Here is a 19,262-nt window from a genome sequence, read left to right as displayed (position 1 = left end):
CTCTCTGTCTCTGTGTGTCTCCTTCTCTGTCTCTCTCTCGCTCTCTCTCTGTGTGTCTCTCTCTCCCTCCTCTCTCTCACGGTGTCTTTCTCTCACTCTCTCTCTCTCCCTCTCTCTCTCTCTCTCTCTCTCTCTATCTCTCTCTCACCATCCTCTCTCTCTCTCTGTCTCTCACCCTCCTCTCCCTCTGTTTCTCTCTGTCTCTCTCTCTCTCACCCTCCTCTCTCTCTTTCTCTCACCCTCCTCTCTCTCTCTCTCTCTCTCTCTCTGTGTCTCTCACCCTCCTCTCCCTCTCTGTTTCTCTCTGTCTCTCTCTCTCTCTCTCTCTCTCTCTCTCTATCTCTCTCTCACCATCCTCTCTCTCTCTCTGTCTCTCACCCTCCTCTCCCTCTGTTTCTCTCTGTCTCTCTCTCTCTCACCCTCCTCTCTCTCTTTCTCTCACCCTCCTCTCTCTCTCTCTCTCTCTCTCTCTGTGTCTCTCACCCTCCTCTCCTCTCTCTCTGTCTCTCTCTCTCTCTCTCTCTCTCTCTCTCTCTCTCTCTCTCTCTCTCTCTCTCTCTCTCTCTCTCTCTCTCTCTCTCTCTCTCTCTCTCTCTCTCTCTCTCAGTGACTATGGCTTCAAGCTGAGCGAGGACCTGTCCCTCCAGGTGTGCCTGCCCGACCCCGAGTTCTCGGGGAACCTCTACGCCCCTCCCGTGCCCTGCCCCGTTGGCACTACCTACCGTCGCAGTACGGGGTAAGTCAATATCCCTTTGGTATTAACATATTGTCACTTCATCAGAAACCAGGCTTTACCCTTCTCATAATTATAGGCTTTACCCTTTTGTTAAGGTGACTGTTATGGCCTTGCAATGTGGGATGGGTCAGGATTATATGACCTAGCTGAGCTGAAGGGGTTTGGACTGAATTCATAGTGTGTCCCAAATGGGCCTTGGTAATAAAAAAAAGTAGTGCACTATAAAGGGAATAGGGTGCCGTTTGGGACGTACAAACAAAGGTTGAGATACACTTGTCCTTGGTGGCAGACTGGCAGTGACATATGTCTTGCAAAAACAAATGGCATTACCTAGCGTACCAGTCTTCACCTCAGTCTTCTATGTTTTTTACTGCCACAAAGAGATGAGCGTTCGATATCAGCATGGTTATTGATGAATATGATATGCACTCTATGTAATTGGCATCTTTTGTTGTCAGGGTAGAACTCTCTTTGTTCTTTTTTAGTGCTGTGGGGAAGAGGAAGTAGTGACGTCATTCCATTACATAGCCCTCGTTTATCATGGAGAACAGCCCCACCTAGTGTCATAAGGAGAGAAATGTCCCAGCAAAATCTTGACATACACTGAGTGTACAAAACATTAAGAACACCTTCCTAATATTGAGTTGCACCTCCTTTTGCCTTCAGAACAGCATCAATTCGTCAGGGCCTGGACTCTACAAGGTGTCGAAAGTGTTCCACAGGGATGCTGGCCCATGTTGACTCCAATGCTTCCCACAATTGTGTCAAGTTGGCTGGATGTCCTTTGGGTAGTGGACCATTCTTGATACACACGGGAAACTGTTGTGCGTGAAAAACCCAGTAGCGTTGCAGTTCTTGACACAAACCGGTGTGCCTGGCACCTACTACCATACCCCATTCAAAGGCACTTAAATATTTTGTCTTGCCCATTCACCCTCTGAATAGCACACGTACACAATCCATGTCTCAATTGTCTCAATAATTAAAACTCCTTCTTTAACCTGTCTCCTCCCTTTCATCTACACTGATTTTGAAGTGGATTGAACAAGTGACATCAACAAGGGATCATAGCTTTCACCTGGTTAGTCTATGTCATGGAAAGGGCAAGTTTTCTTAATGTTTGGTATACTCGGTGTGTATAAAATGGGGAACATGTAAATGTTTGTACTCCTCGTACACAACTACACACAAGATACACTTTATGGGTGGTGGGTGTTTGTCTGACCATATTGTTAAGCAGTTTGTTTGTGTGTCTCTCTCTCTCTCTCTCTCACTCTCTCAGGTACAGGAAGGTGTCTGGGGACAGCTGTAGTGGAGGGGATGTAGAAGCCAGACTGGATGGAGAGATGCTGCCCTGTCCTGTAGGAGGTAAGCCTCCCCTCTCTCAATTAAGTAACCGTCATTCGAGCTGGACCAATAGCCATCATTAGTGCACAGCTTACTTACCCACATACAATCAGACGATGGGCAGTAGGTATCAAGCACCTGGGAGTATGCTGATTTAAGATAAGTTTAGTCTTTTAGATCACAATGAATAAGAGACACCTGAATGAATGAATAAGAGACACTTGAATTAATGAATAAGAGATACCTGAATGAATGAATAAGAGACACTTGAATTAATGAATAAGAGATACCTGAATGAATGAATAAGAGACACTCTGAGACGCTTGATACTGGGTTCACAATTATTTTCCCTTTGAAAGGACACAATGGAAAGGGGAGAACCTTATTCCTTTTTTGCCATTTATGAATGTGTTATTCATTGTGTTTCTATGGGCTATAGTAGTAAAGGCCAAATTAAGTATTTTAATATTACCTAAAGGAACTAAAATTCATAATCAAATAGCTAAATTATCCAAATTTTATTTTATTGGTCACATACACACGTTTAGCAGATGTGATTGCGGGTGTGGCGAAATGCTTGTGTTTCTAGCTCCAACAGTGCAGTAATATCTAACAAGTAATATCTAACAATTTCTCAACATATACCCAATACACACAAATCTAAGTAGGAATGATGAATTAAGACTATATGGATACAGTGGGGCAAAAAAGTATTTAGTCAGCCACCAATTGTGCAAGTTCTCCCACTTAAAAAGATGAGAGAGGCCTGTAATTTTCATCATAGGTAAGGAGAGGGGTACCTGTACAGAGTCAATGTGGAGGCTCTATACAGGGGGTACCGGTACAGAGTCAATGTGGATGCTATATACAGGGGGTACCGGTACAGAGTCAATGTAGAGGCTATATACAGGGGGTACCGGTATAGAGTCAATGTGGAGGCTATATACAGGGGGTACCGGTACAGAGTCAATGTGGAGGCTATATACAGGGGGTACCGGTACAGAGTCAATGTGGAGGCTATATACAGGGGGTACCGGTGTATGTGGAGGCTATATACAGGGGGTACCGGTACAGAGTCAATGTGGAGGCTATATACAGGGGGTACCGGTACAGAGTCAATGTAGAGGCTATATACAGGGGGTACCGGTATAGAGTCAATGTGGAGGCTATATACAGGGGGTACCGGTACAGAGTCAATGTGGAGGCTATATACAGGGGGTACCGGTACAGAGTCAATGTGGAGGCTATATACAGGGGGTACCGGTACAGAGTCAATGTGGAGGCTATATACAGGGGGTACCGGTACAGAGTCAACGTGCGGGGGCACCGGTTAGTCGAGTTACAAAATAAAAGGCTATTTGTTGCTATTTTGTTACCAGTTGTTACTCTTCACATGGATGAAGATTAGAATGAATTGTTTTAAGTGTTCTTTTTTTCTCCTGTTCTTCTCCAGAGAGCAATGAGTTCATCCTGTACGCTGTGAGGAACTCCATCCATCGCTATGACCTGGCCACAGGGACCGACCAGTCCCTGCCCCTCTCTGGTCTCCGCGAGGCCGTGGCCCTGGACTTTGACTACGAAAGGAACTGCCTCTACTGGGCCGACATCTCGCTGGACACCATACAGGTCAGTGCCTTCACAGAAGGTACTCAGCTGTAACCATGACTTACCCTATTCCCTATATAGTACAGTCCTTGTGTACTATATAGGGAATTAAATGCTATTTCGGACACAGAATCTATCCTACACACACTTCAGTGACCAAAAGTACATAGTGAATTGTGATTAGTGAAAACCATATACACACACTTCAGTGAACACATGTTCTCCCCCTCCAGAGGCTTTGTCTAAATGGCAGTACGGGACAGGAAGTGATCGTTAGGAAGGACCTGCAGAATGTGGAGGCCCTCACCTTTGACCCCATCAGCAGGCTTCTCTACTGGGTGGACGCCGGAGCGCAGAGGATTGAGGTAAACATGAGGAACAGGGATTTGTCCAATATTTTATATATACTGGGCAAAAAATAAACACAACATGCAACATTTTCAGTGATTTTACTAAGTTTACAGTTCATATAAGGAAATCAGTCAGTTGAATATGTTCATTAGGCCCTAATCTATGGATTTCACATGACTGGGCAGGGCTGTAGCCGTGGGTGGGCCTGGGAGGGCATAGGTCCACCCACTTGGGAGCCAGGCCCACCAACTGGGGAGCCAGGGCCAGCCAATCAGAATGAGTTGTTCCCCACAAAAGTGCTTTATTACAGACAGAAATACTCCTCAGTATCATCAGCTGTCTGGGTGGCTGGTCTCAGAGGATCCTGCAGCTGAAGAAGCCGGATGTGGAGGTCCTGGGCTGGCGTAGTCACACGTGGTCTGCGGTTGTCAGGCCGGTTGGAAGTACTGCCAAATTCTCTACTGCCAAATTCTTGAGACATCTGTGGCATTGTGTGACAAAACTGCACATTTTAGAGTGCACCTGTGTAATGATCATGCTGTTTAATCAGCTTCTTGATATGCCACACCTGTCAGGTGGATGGATTATCTTGGCAAAGGAGAAATGTTTCACTAACAGGGATGTATAAAAAAATGCGCTCAACATTTTAGAGAAATAAGCTTTAGTGCGTATGGAACATTTCTGGTATCTTTTATTTCAGCTCATGAAAAATGGGACCAACACTTCACATGTTGCATTTATATTTTTGTTCAGTGTGTGTTTTTATTAGTTTATTTATTTATAAATGTGTTTATACATATATATGTATACATATTTATTTAGATTATATATATATTTAAACTGGGTGGTTCGAGCCCTGAATGCTGAATGGCTAAACACTGTGGTGTATCAGACCGAATACCATGAGTATGACAAAACATTTCATTATGTTGTTAACCAGTTTATAATAATAGCAATAAGGCACCTCATGAGTTTGTGGTAAATGGCCAATATACCATGGCTAAGGGCTGTGTCCAGGCACTCCGCGTTGCGTTGTGCTTAAGAACAGCCTTCAGCCGTGGTGTGTATATACAGTGCCTTGCGAAAGTATTCGGCCCCCTTGAACTTTGCGACCTTTTGCCACATTTCAGGCTTCAAACATAAAGATATAAAACTGTATTTTTTTGTGAAGAATCAACAACAAGTGGGACACAATCATGAAGTGGAACAACATTTATTGGATATTTTAAACTTTTTTAACAAATCAAAAACTGAAAAATTGGGTGTGCAAAGTTATTCAGCCCCTTTACTTTCAGTGCAGCAAACTCTCTCCAGAAGTTCAGTGAGGATCTCTGAATGATCCAATGTTGACCTAAATGACTAATGATGATAAATACAATCCACCTGTGTGTAATCAAGTCTCCGTATAAATGCACCTGCACTGTGATAGTCTCAGAGGTCCGTTAAAAGCGCAGAGAGCATCATGAAGAACAAGGAACACACCAGGCAGGTCCGAGATACTGTTGTGAAGAAGTTTAAAGCCGGATTTGGATACAAAAAGATTTCCCAAGCTTTAAGCATCCCAAGGAGCACTGTGCAAGCGATAATATTGAAATGGAAGGAGTATCAGACCACTGCAAATCTACCAAGACCTGGCCGTCCCTCTAAACTTTCAGCTCATACAAGGAGAAGACTGATCAGAGATGCAGCCAAGAGGCCCATGATCACTCTGGATGAACTGCAAAGATCTACAGCTGAGGTGGGAGACTCTGTCCATAGGACAACAATCAGTCGTATATTGCACAAATCTGGCCTTTATGGAAGAGTGGCAAGAAGAAAGCCATTTCATAAAGATATCATAAAAAGTGTAGTTTAAAGTTTGCCACAAGCCACCTGGGAGACACACCAAACATGTGGAAGAAGGTGCTCTGGTCAGATGAAACCAAAATTGAACTTTTTGGCAACAATGCAAAATGTTATGTTTGGCGTAAAAGCAACACAGCTGAACACACCATCCCCACTGTCAAACATGGTGGTGGCAGCATCATGGTTTGGGCCTGCTTTTCTTCAGCAGGGACAGGGAAGATGGTTAAAATTGATGGGAAGATGGATGGAGCCAAATACAGGACCATTCTGGAAGAAAACCTGATGGAGTCTGCAAAAGACCTGAGACTGGGATGGAGATTTGTCTTCCAACAAGACAATGATCCAAAACATAAAGCAAAATCTACAATGGAATGGTTCAAAAATAAACATATCCAGGTGTTAGAATGGCCAAGTCAAAGTCCAGACCTGAATCCAATCGAGAATCTGTGGAAAGAACTGAAAACTGCTGTTCACAAATGCTCTCCATCCAACCTCACTGAGCTCGAGCTGTTTTGCAAGGAGGAATGGGAAAAAATTTCAGTCTCTCGATGTGCAAAACTGATAGAGACATACCCCAAGCGACTTACAGCTGTAATCGCAGCAAAAGGTGGCGCTACAAAGTATTAACTTAAGGGGGCTGAATAATTTTGCACGCCCAATTTTTCAGTTTTTGATTTGTTAAAAAAGTTTGAAATATCCAATAAATGTCGTTCCACTTCATGATTGTGTCCCACTTGTTGTTGATTCTTCACAAAAAAATACAGTTTTATATCTTTATATTTGAAGCCTGAAATGTGGCAAAAGGTCGCAAAGTTCAAGGGGGCCGAATACTTTCGCAAGGCACTGTGTATATATTTATTATACACTGCTCAAAAAAATAAAGGGAACACTTAAACAACACAATGTAACTCCAATTCAATCACACTTCTGTGAAATCAAACTGTCCACTTAGGAAGCAGCACTGATTGACAATAAATTTCACATGCTGTTGTGCAAATGGAATAGACAACAGGTGGAAATTATAGGCAATTAGCAAGACACCCCCAATAAAGGAGTGGTTCTGCAGGTGGTGACCATAGACCACTTCTCAGTTCCTATGCTTCCTGCCTGATGTTTTGGTCACTTTTGAATGCTGGCGGTGCTTTCACTCTAGTGGTAGCATGAGACGGAGTCTACAACCCACACAAGTGGCTCAGGTAGTGCAGCTCATCCAGGATGGCACATCATTGCGAGCTGTGGCAAGAAGGTTTGCTGTGTCTGTCAGCGTAGTGTCCAGAGCATGGAGGCGCTACCAGGAGACAGGCCAGTACATCAGGAGACGTGGAGGAGGCCGTAGGAGGGCAACAACCCAGCAGCAGGACCGCTACGTCCGCCTTTGTGCAAGGAGGAGCAGGAGGAGCACTGCCAGAGCCCTGCAAAATGACCTCCAGCAGGGCACAAATGTGCATGTGTCTGCTCAAACGGTCAGAAACAGACTCCATGAGGGTGGTATGAGGGCCCAACGTCCACAGGTGGGGGTTGTGCTTACAGCCCAACACCGTGCAGGACATTTGGCATTTGCCAGAGAACACCAAGATTGGCAAATTCGCCACTGGCGCCCTGTGCTCTTCACAGATGAAAGCAGGTTCACACTGAGCACGTGACAGACGTGACAGAGTCTGGAGACGCCGTGGAGAACGTTCTGCTGCCTGCAACATCCTCCAGCATGACCGGTTTGGCGGTGGGTCAGTCATGGTGTGGGGTGGCATTTCTTTGGGGGGCCGCACAGCCCTCCATGTGCTCGCCAGAGGTAGCCTGACTGCCATTATCAAATCAAATCAAATTTATTTATATAGCCCTTCGTACATCAGCTGATATCTCAAAGTGCTGTACAGAAACCCAGCCTAAAACCCCAAACAGCAAGCAATGCAGGTGTAGAAGCACGGTGGCTAGGAAAAACTCCCTAGAAAGGCCAAAACCTAGGAAGAAACCTAGAGAGGAACCAGGCTATGTGGGGTGGCCAGTCCTCTTCTGGCTGTGCCGGGTGGAGATTATAACAAAACATGGTCAAGATGTTCAAATGTTCATAAATGACCAGCATGGTCGAATTATAATAAGGCAGAATAGTTGAAACTGGAGCAGCAGCACAGTCAGGTGGACTGGGGACAGCAAGGAGTCATCATGTCAGGTATTCCTGGGGCATGGTCCTATGGCTCAGGTCAGTTGAAACTGGAGCAGCAGCACAGCCAGGTGGACTGGGGACAGCAAGGAGTCATCATGTCAGGTAGTCCTGGGGCATGGTCCTAGGGCTCAGGTCCTCCGAGAGAGAGAAAGAGAGAAGGAGAGAATTAGAGAACGCACACTTAGATTCACACAGGACACCAAATAGGACAGGAGAAGTACTCCAGATATAACAAACTGACCCTAGCCCCCCGACACATAAACTACTGCAGCATAAATACTGGAGGCTGAGACAGGAGGGGTCAGGAGACACTGTGGCCCCATCCGAGGACACCCCCGGACAGGGCCAAACAGGAAGGATATAACCCCACCCACTTTGCCAAAGCACAGCCCCCACAACACTAGAGGGATATCTTCAACCACCAACTTACCATCCTGAGACAAGGCTGAGTATAGCCCACAAAGACCTCCGCCACGGCACAACCCAAGGGGGGGGGGGCGCCAACCCAGACAGGATGACCACATCAGTGACTCAACCCACTCAGGTGACGCACCCCCTCCAGGGACGGCATGAGAGAGCCCCAGTAAAGCCAGTGACTCAGCCCCTGTAATAGGGTTAGAGGCAGAGAATCCCAGTGGAAAGAGGGGAACCGGCCAGGCAGAGACAGCAAGGGCGGTTCGTTGCTCCAGAGCCTTTCCGTTCACCCTCCCACTCCTGGGCCAGACTACACTCAATCATATGACCCACTGAAGAGATGAGTCTTCAGTAGAGACTTAAAGGTTGAGACCGAGTTTGCGTCTCTGACATGGGTAGGCAGACCGTTCCATAAAAATGGAGCTCTATAGGAGAAAGCCCTGCCTCCAGCTGTTTGCTTAAAAATTCTAGGGACAATTAGGAGGCCTGCGTCTTGTGACCGTAGCGTACGTGTAGGTATGTACGGCAGGACCAAATCAGAGAGATAGGTAGGAGCAAGCCCATGTAATGCTTTGTAGGTTAGCAGTAAAACCTTGAAATCAGCCCTTGCTTTGACAGGAAGCCAGTGTAGAGAGGCTAGCACTGGAGTAATATGATCAAATTTTTTGGTTCTAGTCAGGATTCTAGCAGCCGTATTTAGCACTAACTGAAGTTTATTTAGTGCTTTATCCGGGTAGCCGGAAAGTAGAGCATTGCAGTAGTCTAACCTGGAAGTGACAAAAGCATGGATTAATTTTTCTGCATCATTTTTGGACAGAAAGTTTCTGATTTTTGCAATGTTACGTAGATGGAAAAAAGCTGTCCTTGAAATGGTCTTGATATGTTCTTCAAAAGAGAGATCAGGGTCCAGAGTAACGCCGAGGTCCTTCACAGTTTTATTTGAGACGACTGTACAACCATTAAGATTAATTGTCAGATTCAACAGAAGATCTCTTTGTTTCTTGGGACCTAGAACAAGCATCTCTGTTTTGTCCGAGTTTAAAAGTAGAAAGTTTGCAGCCATCCACTTCCTTATGTCTGAAACACATTCTTCTAGCAAGGGCAATTTTGGGGCTTCACCATGTTTAATTGAAATGTACAGCTGTGTGTCATCCGCATAGCAGTGAAAGTTAACATTATGTTTTCGAATGACATCCCCAAGAGGTAAAATATATAGTGAAAACAATAGTGGTCCTAAAACAGAGCCTTGAGGAACACCGAAATTTACAGTTGATTTGTCAGAGGACAAACCATTAGGTACCGAGATGAGATCCTCAGACCCCTTGTGAGACCATATGCTGGTGTGGTTGGCCCTGGGTACCTCCTAATGCCAGACAATGCTAGACCTCATGTGGCTGGAGTGTCAGCAGTTCCTGCAAGAGGAAGGCATTGATGCTATGGACTGGCCCGCCCGTTCCCCAGACCTGAATCCAATTGAGCACATCTGGGACATCATGTCTCGCTCCATCCACCAATGTGCCACGTTGCACCACAGACTGTCCAGGAGTTGGCAGATGCTTTAGTCCAGGTCTGGGAGGAGATCCCTCAGGAGACCATCCGCCACCTCATCAGGAGCATGCCCAGGCGTTGTAGGGAGGTCATACAGGCACGTGGAGGCCACACATACTACTGAGCCTAATTTTGACTTGTTTTAAGGACATTAAATCAAAGTTGGATCAGCCTGTAGTGTGGTTTTCCACTTTAATTTTGAGTGCGACTCCAAATCCAGACCTCCATGGGTTGATAAATTTGATTTCCATTGATAATTTTGTTGTCAACACATTCAACTATGTAAAGAAAAAAGTATTTAATAAGAATATTTCATTCATTCAGATCTAGGATGTGTTATTTTAGTGTTCCCTATATTGTTTTGAGCAGTGTATTTATTTATTTAACCTTTTATTTAACTAGGAAAGTCAGTTAAGAAAAAAATTGTATTTACAATGATGGCCAAACCCGGACGACGCTGGGCCAATTGTGCGCCACCCTATGGGACTCCCAATCACGGCCGGATGGGGTACAGCCTGGATATATTGGTCAAATACCACACCCCCTCGGGCCTTATTGCTTAAATATTTAATATTTTTTATTTAGATTTATTTCCTCACCTGATAAATAGTGTCAGGCAATATAGTGTCAGGCAATACAGTGTGTGATGATGTTGACCCCCTCCATGTGTTGTGGAGTGGGTCAACATCAGGGTTAAACACCTACACAACATGTGTTGTGTTGTGTAGGTGTTTAACCCTGATGGTGACCCCCTCCATGTGTTGTGTTGTGTAGGTGTTTAACCCTGATGGTGACCCCCTCCATGTGTTGTGTTGTGTAGGTGTTTAACCCTGATGGTGACCCCCTCCATGTGTTGTGTTGTGTAGGTGTTTAACCCTGATGGTGACCCCCTCCATGTGTTGTGTTGTGTTGTGTAGGTGTTTAACCCTGATGGTGACCCCCTCCATGTGTTGAGCTGTGTTGTGTTGTGTAGGTGTTTAACCCTGATGGTGACCCCCTCCATGTGTTGTGTTGTGTAGGTGTTTAACCCTGATGGTGACCCCCTCCATGTGTTGTGTTGTGTAGGTGTTTAACCCTGATGGTGACCCCCTCCATGTGTTGTGTTGTGTAGGTGTTTAACCCTGATGGTGACCCCCTCCATGTGTTGTGTTGTGTAGGTGTTTAACCCTGATGGTGACCCCCTCCATGTGTTGTGTTATGTTGTGTAGGTGTTTAACCCTGATGGTGACCCCCTCCATGTGTTGTGCTGTGTTGTGCTGTGTAGGTGTTTAACCCTGATGGTGACCCCCTCCATGTGTTGTGTTGTGTAGGTTTTTAACCCTGATGGTGAACCCCTCCATGTGTTGTGTTGTGTTGTGTAGGTGTTTAACCCTGATGGTGACCCCCTCCAAGTGTTGTGCTGTGTAGGTGTTTAACCCTGATGGTGACCCCCTCCATGTGTTGTGTTGTGTAGGTGTTTAACCCTGATGGTGACCCCCTCCATGTGTTGTGTAGGTGTTTAACCCTGATGGTGACCCCCTCCATGTGTTGTGTTGTGTTGTGTAGGTGTTTAACCCTGATGGTGACCCCCTCCATGTGTTGTGTTGTGTAGGTGTTTAACCCTGATGGTGACCCCCTCCATGTGTTGTGCTGTGTTGTGTTGTGTAGGTGTTTAACCCTGATGGTGACCCCCTCCATGTGTTGTGCTGTGTAGGTGTTTAACCCTGATGGTGACCCCCTCCATGTGTTGTGCTGTGTAGGTGTTCAACCCTGATGGTGACCCCCTCCATGTGTTGTGTTGTGTAGGTGTTTAACCCTGATGGTGACCCCCTCCATGTGTTGTGTTGTGTTGTGTAGGTGTTTAACCCTGATGGTGAACCCCTCCATGTGTTGTGTTGTGTTGTGTAGGTGTTTAACCCTGATGGTGATCCCCTCCATGTGTTGTGTTGTGTTGTGTAGGTGTTTAACCCTGATGGTAACCCCCTCCATGTGTTGTGTTGTGTTGTGTAGGTGTTTAACCCTGATGGTGACCCCCTCCATGTGTTGTGTTGTGTTGTGTAGGTGTTTAACCCTGATGGTGACCCCCTCCATGTGTTGTGTTGTGTTGTGTAGGTGTTTAACCCTGATGGTGACCCCCTCCATGTGTTGTGCTGTGTAGGTGTTTAACCCTGATGGTGACCCCCTCCATGTGTTGTGCTGTGTAGGTGTTTAACCCTGATGGTGACCCCCTCCATGTGTTGTGTTGTGTAGGTGTTTAACCCTGATGGTGACCCCCTCCATGTGTTGTGTTGTGTTGTGTAGGTGTTTAACCCTGATGGTGAACCCCTCCATGTGTTGTGTTGTGTTGTGTAGGTGTTTAACCCTGATGGTGACCCCCTCCATGTGTTGTGTTGTGTTGTGTAGGTGTTTAACCCTGATGGTAACCCCCTCCATGTGTTGTGTTGTGTTGTGTAGGTGTTTAACCCTGATGGTGACCCCCTCCATGTGTTGTGTTGTGTTGTGTAGGTGTTTAACCCTGATGGTGACCCCCTCCATGTGTTGTGTTGTGTAGGTGTTTAACCCTGATGGTGACCCCCTCCATGTGTTGTGTTGTGTAGGTGTTTAACCCTGATGGTGACCCCCTCCATGTGTTGTGTTGTGTAGGTGTTTAACCCTGATGGTGACCCCCTCCATGTGTTGTGTTATGTTGTGTAGGTGTTTAACCCTGATGGTGACCCCCTCCATGTGTTGTGCTGTGTTGTGCTGTGTAGGTGTTTAACCCTGATGGTGACCCCCTCCATGTGTTGTGTTGTGTAGGTTTTTAACCCTGATGGTGAACCCCTCCATGTGTTGTGTTGTGTTGTGTAGGTGTTTAACCCTGATGGTGACCCCCTCCAAGTGTTGTGCTGTGTAGGTGTTTAACCCTGATGGTGACCACCTCCATGTGTTGTGTTGTGTAGGTGTTTAACCCTGATGGTGACCCCCTCCATGTGTTGTGTAGGTGTTTAACCCTGATGGTGACCCCCTCCATGTGTTGTGTTGTGTTGTGTAGGTGTTTAACCCTGATGGTGACCCCCTCCATGTGTTGTGTTGTGTAGGTGTTTAACCCTGATGGTGACCCCCTCCATGTGTTGTGCTGTGTTGTGTTGTGTAGGTGTTTAACCCTGATGGTGACCCCCTCCATGTGTTGTGCTGTGTAGGTGTTTAACCCTGATGGTGACCCCCTCCATGTGTTGTGCTGTGTAGGTGTTCAACCCTGATGGTGACCCCCTCCATGTGTTGTGTTGTGTAGGTGTTTAACCCTGATGGTGACCCCCTCCATGTGTTGTGTTGTGTTGTGTAGGTGTTTAACCCTGATGGTGAACCCCTCCATGTGTTGTGTTGTGTTGTGTAGGTGTTTAACCCTGATGGTGATCCCCTCCATGTGTTGTGTTGTGTTGTGTAGGTGTTTAACCCTGATGGTAACCCCCTCCATGTGTTGTGTTGTGTTGTGTAGGTGTTTAACCCTGATGGTGACCCCCTCCATGTGTTGTGTTGTGTTGTGTAGGTGTTTAACCCTGATGGTGACCCCCTCCATGTGTTGTGTTGTGTTGTGTAGGTGTTTAACCCTGATGGTGACCCCCTCCATGTGTTGTGCTGTGTAGGTGTTTAACCCTGATGGTGACCCCCTCCATGTGTTGTGCTGTGTAGGTGTTTAACCCTGATGGTGACCCCCTCCATGTGTTGTGTTGTGTAGGTGTTTAACCCTGATGGTGACCCCCTCCATGTGTTGTGTTGTGTTGTGTAGGTGTTTAACCCTGATGGTGAACCCCTCCATGTGTTGTGTTGTGTTGTGTAGGTGTTTAACCCTGATGGTGACCCCCTCCATGTGTTGTGTTGTGTTGTGTAGGTGTTTAACCCTGATGGTAACCCCCTCCATGTGTTGTGTTGTGTTGTGTAGGTGTTTAACCCTGATGGTGACCCCCTCCATGTGTTGTGTTGTGTTGTGTAGGTGTTTAACCCTGATGGTGACCCCCTCCATGTGTTGTGTTGTGTAGGTGTTTAACCCTGATGGTGAACCCCTCCATGTGTTGTGTTGTGTAGGTGTTTAACCCTGATGGTGAACCCCTCCATGTGTTGTGTTGTGTTGTGTAGGTGTTTAACCCTGATGGTGACCCCCTCCATGTGTTGTGTTGTGTTGTGTAGGTGTTTAACCCTGATGGTGACCCCCTCCATGTGTTGTGTTGTGTAGGTGTTTAACCCTGATGGTGACCCCCTCCATGTGTTATGTTGTGTAGGTGTTTAACCCTGATGGTGACCCCCTCCATGTGTTGTGTTGTGTTGTGCTGTGTAGGTGTTTAACCCTGATGGTGACCCCCTCCATGTGTTGTGTTGTGTAGGTGTTTAACCCTGATGGTGACCCCCTCCATGTGTTGTGCTGTGTAGGTGTTTAACCCTGATGGTGACCCCCTCCATGTGTTGTGTTGTGTAGGTGTTTAACCCTGATGGTGACCCCCTCCATGTGTTGTGTTGTGTAGGTGTTTAACCCTGATGGTGACCCCCTCCATGTGTTGTGCTGTGTTGTGTTGTGTAGGTGTTTAACCCTGATGGTGACCCCCTCCATGTGTTGTGTTGTGTAGGTGTTTAACCCTGATGGTGACCCCCTCCATGTGTTGTGTTGTGTTGTGTAGGTGTTTAACCCTGATGGTGACCCCCGCCATGTGTTGTGTTGTGTAGGTGTTTAACCCTGATGGTGACCCCCTCCATGTGTTGTGTTGTGTAGGTGTTTAACCCTGATGGTGACCCCCTCCATGTGTTGTGTTGTGTTGTGCTGTGTAGGTGTTTAACCCTGATGGTGACCCCCTCCATGTGTTATGTTGTGTAGGTGTTTAACCCTGATGGTGACCCCCTCCATGTGTTGTGCTGTGTAGGTGTTTAACCCTGATGGTGACCCCCTCCATGTGTTGTGTTGTGTAGGTGTTTAACCCTGATGGTGACCCCCTCCATGTGTTGTGTTGTGTTGTGTAGGTGTTTAACCCTGATGGTGACCCCCTCCATGTGTTGTGTTGTGTTGTGTAGGTGTTTAACCCTGATGGTGACCCCCTCCATGTGTTGTGCTGTGTTGTGTTGTGTAGGTGTTTAACCCTGATGGTGACCCCCTCCATGTGTTGTGTTGTGTAGGTGTTTAACCCTGATGGTGACCCCCTCCATGTGTTGTGTTGTGTTGTGTAGGTGTTTAACCCTGATGGTGACCCCCTCCATGTGTTGTGTTGTGTTGTGTAGGTGTTTAACCCTGATGGTGACCCCCTCCATGTGCTGTGTTGTGTTGTGTAGGTGTTTAACCCTGATGGTGACCCCCTCCATGTGTTGTGTTGTTTAGGTGTTTAACCCTGATGGTGACCCCCTCCATGTGTTATGTTGTGTAGGTGTTTAACCCTGATGGTGACCCCCTCCATGTGTTGTGTTGTGTTGTGCTGTGTAGGTGTTTAACCCTGATGGTGACCCCCTCCATGTGTTGTGTTGTGTAGGTGTTTAACCCTTATGGTGACCCCCTCCATGTGTTGTGTTGTGTAGGTGTTTAACCCTGATGGTGACCCCCTCCATGTGTTGTGTTGTGTTGTGTAGGTGTTTAACCCTGATGGTGAACCCCTCCATGTGTTGTGTTGTGTTGTGTTGTGTAGGTGTTTAACCCTGATGGTGACCCCCTCCATGTGTTGTGTTGTGTTGTGTAGGTGTTTAACCCTGATGGTGACCCACTCCATGTGTTGTGTTGTGTAGGTGTTTAACCCTGATGGTGACCCACTCCATGTGTTGTGTTGTGTAGGTGTTTAACCCTGATGGTGAACCCCTCCATGTGTTGTGTTGTGTTGTGTAGGTGTTTAACCCTGATGGTGACCCCCTCCATGTGTTGTGTTGTGTTGTGTAGGTGTTTAACCCTGATGGTGAACCCCTCCATGTGTTGTGTTGTGTAGGTGTTTAACCCTGATGGTGAACCCCTCCATGTGTTGTGTTGTGTAGGTGTTTAACCCTGATGGTGAACCCCTCCATGTGTTGTGTTGTGTTGTGTAGGTGTTTAACCCTGATGGTGACCCCCTCCATGTGTTGTGTTGTGTTGTGTAGGTGTTTAACCCTGATGGTGAACCCCTCCATGTGTTGTGTTGTGTAGGTGTTTAACCCTGATGGTGAACCCCTCCATGTGTTGTGTTGTGTAGGTGTTTAACCCTGATGGTGAACCCCTCCATGTGTTGTGTTGTGTAGGTGTTTAACCCTGATGGTGACCCCCTCCATGTGTTGTGTTGTGTAGGTGTTTAACCCTGATGGTGAACCCCTCCATGTGTTGTGTTGTGTTGTGTAGGTGTTTAACCCTGATGGTGACCCCCTCCATGTGTTGTGTTGTGTTGTGTAGGTGTTTAACCCTGATGGTGACCCCCTCCATGTGTTGTGCTGTGTTGTGCTGTGTAGGTGTTTAACCCTGATGGTGACCCCCTCCATGTGTTGTGTTGTGTAGGTGTTTAACCCTGATGGTGACCCCCTCCATGTGTTGTGTTGTGTAGGTGTTTAACCCTGATGGTGACCCCCTCCATGTGTTGTGTTGTGATGTGTAGGTGTTTAACCCTGATGGTGACCCCCTCCATGTGTTGTGTTGTGTAGGTGTTTAACCCTGATGGTGAACCCCTCCATGTGTTGTGTTGTGTAGGTGTTTAACCCTGATGGTGACCCCCTCCATGTGTTGAGTTGTGTAGGTGTTTAACCCTGATGGTGAACCCCTCCATGTGTTGTGTTGTGTTGTGTAGGTGTTTAACCCTGATGGTGACCCCCTCCATGTGTTGTGTTGTGTAGGTGTTTAACCCTGATGGTGAACCCCTCCATGTGTTGTGTTGAGTTGTGTAGGTGTTTAACCCTGATGGTGACCCCCTCCATGTGTTGTGTTGTGTTTTGCTGTGTAGGTGTTTAACCCTGATGGTGACCCCCTCCATGTGTTGTGTTGTGTTGTGTAGGTGTTTAACCCTGATGGTGACCCCCTCCATGTGTTGTGTTGTGTTGTGTAGGTGTTTAACCCTGATGGTGACCCCCTCCATGTGTTGTGTTGTGTAGGTGTTTAACCCTGATGGTGACCCACTCCATGTGTTGTGTTGTGTAGGTGTTTAACCCTGATGGTGACCCCCTCCATGTGTTGTGTTGTGTAGGTGTTTAACCCTGATGGTGAACCCCTCCATGTGTTGTGTTGTGTAGGTGTTTAACCCTGATGGTGAACCCCTCCATGTGTTGTGTTGTGTAGGTGTTTAACCCTGATGGTGAACCCCTCCATGTGTTGTGTTGTGTTGTGTAGGTGTTTAACCCTGATGGTGACCCCCTCCATGTGTTGTGTTGTGTTGTGTAGGTGTTTAACCCTGATGGTGACCCCCTCCATGTGTTGTGTTGTGTTGTGTAGGTGTTTAACCCTGATGGTGAACCCCTCCATGTGTTGTGTTGTGTTGTGTAGGTGTTTAACCCTGATGGTGAACCCCTCCATGTGTTGTGTTGTGTAGGTGTTTAACCCTGATGGTGAACCCCTCCATGTGTTGTGTTGTGTTGTGTAGGTGTTTAACCCTGATGGTGAACCCCTCCATGTGTTGTGTTGTGTTGTGTAGGTGTTTAACCCTGATGGTGACCCCCTCCATGTGTTGTGTTGTGTAGGTGTTTAACCCTGATGGTGACCCCCTCCATGTGTTGTGTTGTGTAGGTGTTTAACCCTGATGGTGACCCCCTCCATGTGTTGTGTTGTGTAGGTGTTTAACCCTGATGGTGACCCCCTCCATGTGTTGTGTTGTGTTGTGTAGGTGTTTAACCCTGATGGTGACCCACTCCATGTGTTGTGTTGTGTTGTGTAGGTGTTTAACCCTGATGGTGACCCCCTCCATGTGTTGTGTTGTGTAGGTGTTTAACCCTGATGGTGACCCCCTCCATGTGTTGTGTTGTGTAGGTGTTTAACCCTGATGGTGAACCCCTCCATGTGTTGTGTTGTGTTGTGTAGGTGTTTAACCCTGATGGTGAACCCCTCCATGTGTTGTGTTGTGTTGTGTAGGTGTTTAACCCTGATGGTGAACCCCTCCATGTGTTGTGTTGTGTTGTGTTGTGTTGTGTAGGTGTTTAACCCTGATGGTGACCCCCTCCATGTGTTGTGTTGTGTTGTGTAGGTGTTTAACCCTGATGGTGACCCCCTCCATGTGTTGTGTTGTGTTGTGTAGGTGTTTAACCCTGATGGTGAACCCCTCCATGTGTTGTGTTGTGTTGTGTAGGTGTTTAACCCTGATGGTGACCCCCTCCATGTGTTGTGTTGTGTAGGTGTTTAACCCTGATGGTGACCCCCTCCATGTGTTGTGTTGTGTAGGGGTTTAACCCTGATGGTGACCCCCTCCATGTGTTGTGTTGTGTAGGTGTTTAACCCTGATGGTGAACCCCTCCATGTGTTGTGTTGTATAGGTGTTTAACCCTGATGGTGACCCACTCCATGTGTTGTGTTGTGTAGGTGTTTAACCCTGATGGTGACCCCCTCCATGTGTTGTGTTGTGTAGGTGTTTAACCTTGATGGTGACCCACTCCATGTGGTGTTGTGTAGGTGTCTAACCCTGATGGTGACCCACTCCTTGTGTATGTGTTGTGTAGGTGTCTAACCCTGATGGTGACCCCCTCCATGTGTTGTGTTGTGTAGGTGTCTAACCCTGATGGGGACCTACGTCACACTCTACTCAACTCCTCAGTGCTGGAGCATCCCAGAGCTCTGGTCCTCATGCCAGGAGAGAGGTAACACAGTCTAATAACCTTGAATAACTACCATACATTTTTCAATCAAATACATTTAGAAAGCTTTTTTTACACAAAAAATGTCTCCCTCGTGACCGACTGGTAAAGGGGCAATCTGTGATCGCTACATACATCTTGGACTGTATCGCTTTGTTTTTGTTTGAACTGCAGATTGCCCCTTTACCGTAAATAACATCAATGCTAATATCTGTCTGATATACTTCCTTAATCTGTGATGCGTCTCCTACCAGCCTGATGTTCTGGACAGATTGGGGCGACCGTGCAGCCGGCGTGTACCGTGGCTACATGGACGGCTCCAACGTGTCTCGCATCGTGTCCGAGGGCGTCCGTTGGCCCAACGGCATCACGGCTGACGACAACTGGCTGTACTGGACCGAGGCCTACGGCGACCGCATCGAGCGGGCCGACTTCGCCGGCGGGCAGCGCAGCGTGGTCATGGAGGGCCTGCCTCACCCCTATGCCATTGCTGTTTTCAAGGTACTTTAGAACAGTCGATGTGTGCTTATGGACTAT

The 19,262-nt window shown here is 47.0% G+C and overlaps 1 protein-coding gene across 2 annotated transcripts in view; it reads left to right on the top strand.

Moving 5' to 3' along the window:
* The window catches only part of LOC139382526 (sortilin-related receptor-like), an 82,205-nt gene that overhangs the window by 44,974 nt on the left and 17,969 nt on the right, over positions 1-19,262 (top strand). For both annotated transcript variants that reach the window (XM_071126622.1, XM_071126621.1), the window contains exons 15-20: positions 608-736; positions 2,019-2,104; positions 3,537-3,709; positions 3,922-4,053; positions 18,637-18,728; positions 18,980-19,226. In XM_071126622.1, coding sequence (XP_070982723.1) covers positions 608-736; positions 2,019-2,104; positions 3,537-3,709; positions 3,922-4,053; positions 18,637-18,728; positions 18,980-19,226 — 859 coding nt within the window. The remainder of the gene's footprint in view (positions 1-607; positions 737-2,018; positions 2,105-3,536; positions 3,710-3,921; positions 4,054-18,636; positions 18,729-18,979; positions 19,227-19,262) is intronic.

This window comes from Oncorhynchus clarkii, chromosome 24 (genome assembly GCF_045791955.1).
Source record: "Oncorhynchus clarkii lewisi isolate Uvic-CL-2024 chromosome 24, UVic_Ocla_1.0, whole genome shotgun sequence".
In the NCBI taxonomy this organism is placed as follows: domain Eukaryota; kingdom Metazoa; phylum Chordata; class Actinopteri; order Salmoniformes; family Salmonidae; genus Oncorhynchus; species Oncorhynchus clarkii.
Note: the sequence above shows the minus strand (reverse complement) of the source record. Positions and strands in the feature narration are given on the sequence as shown.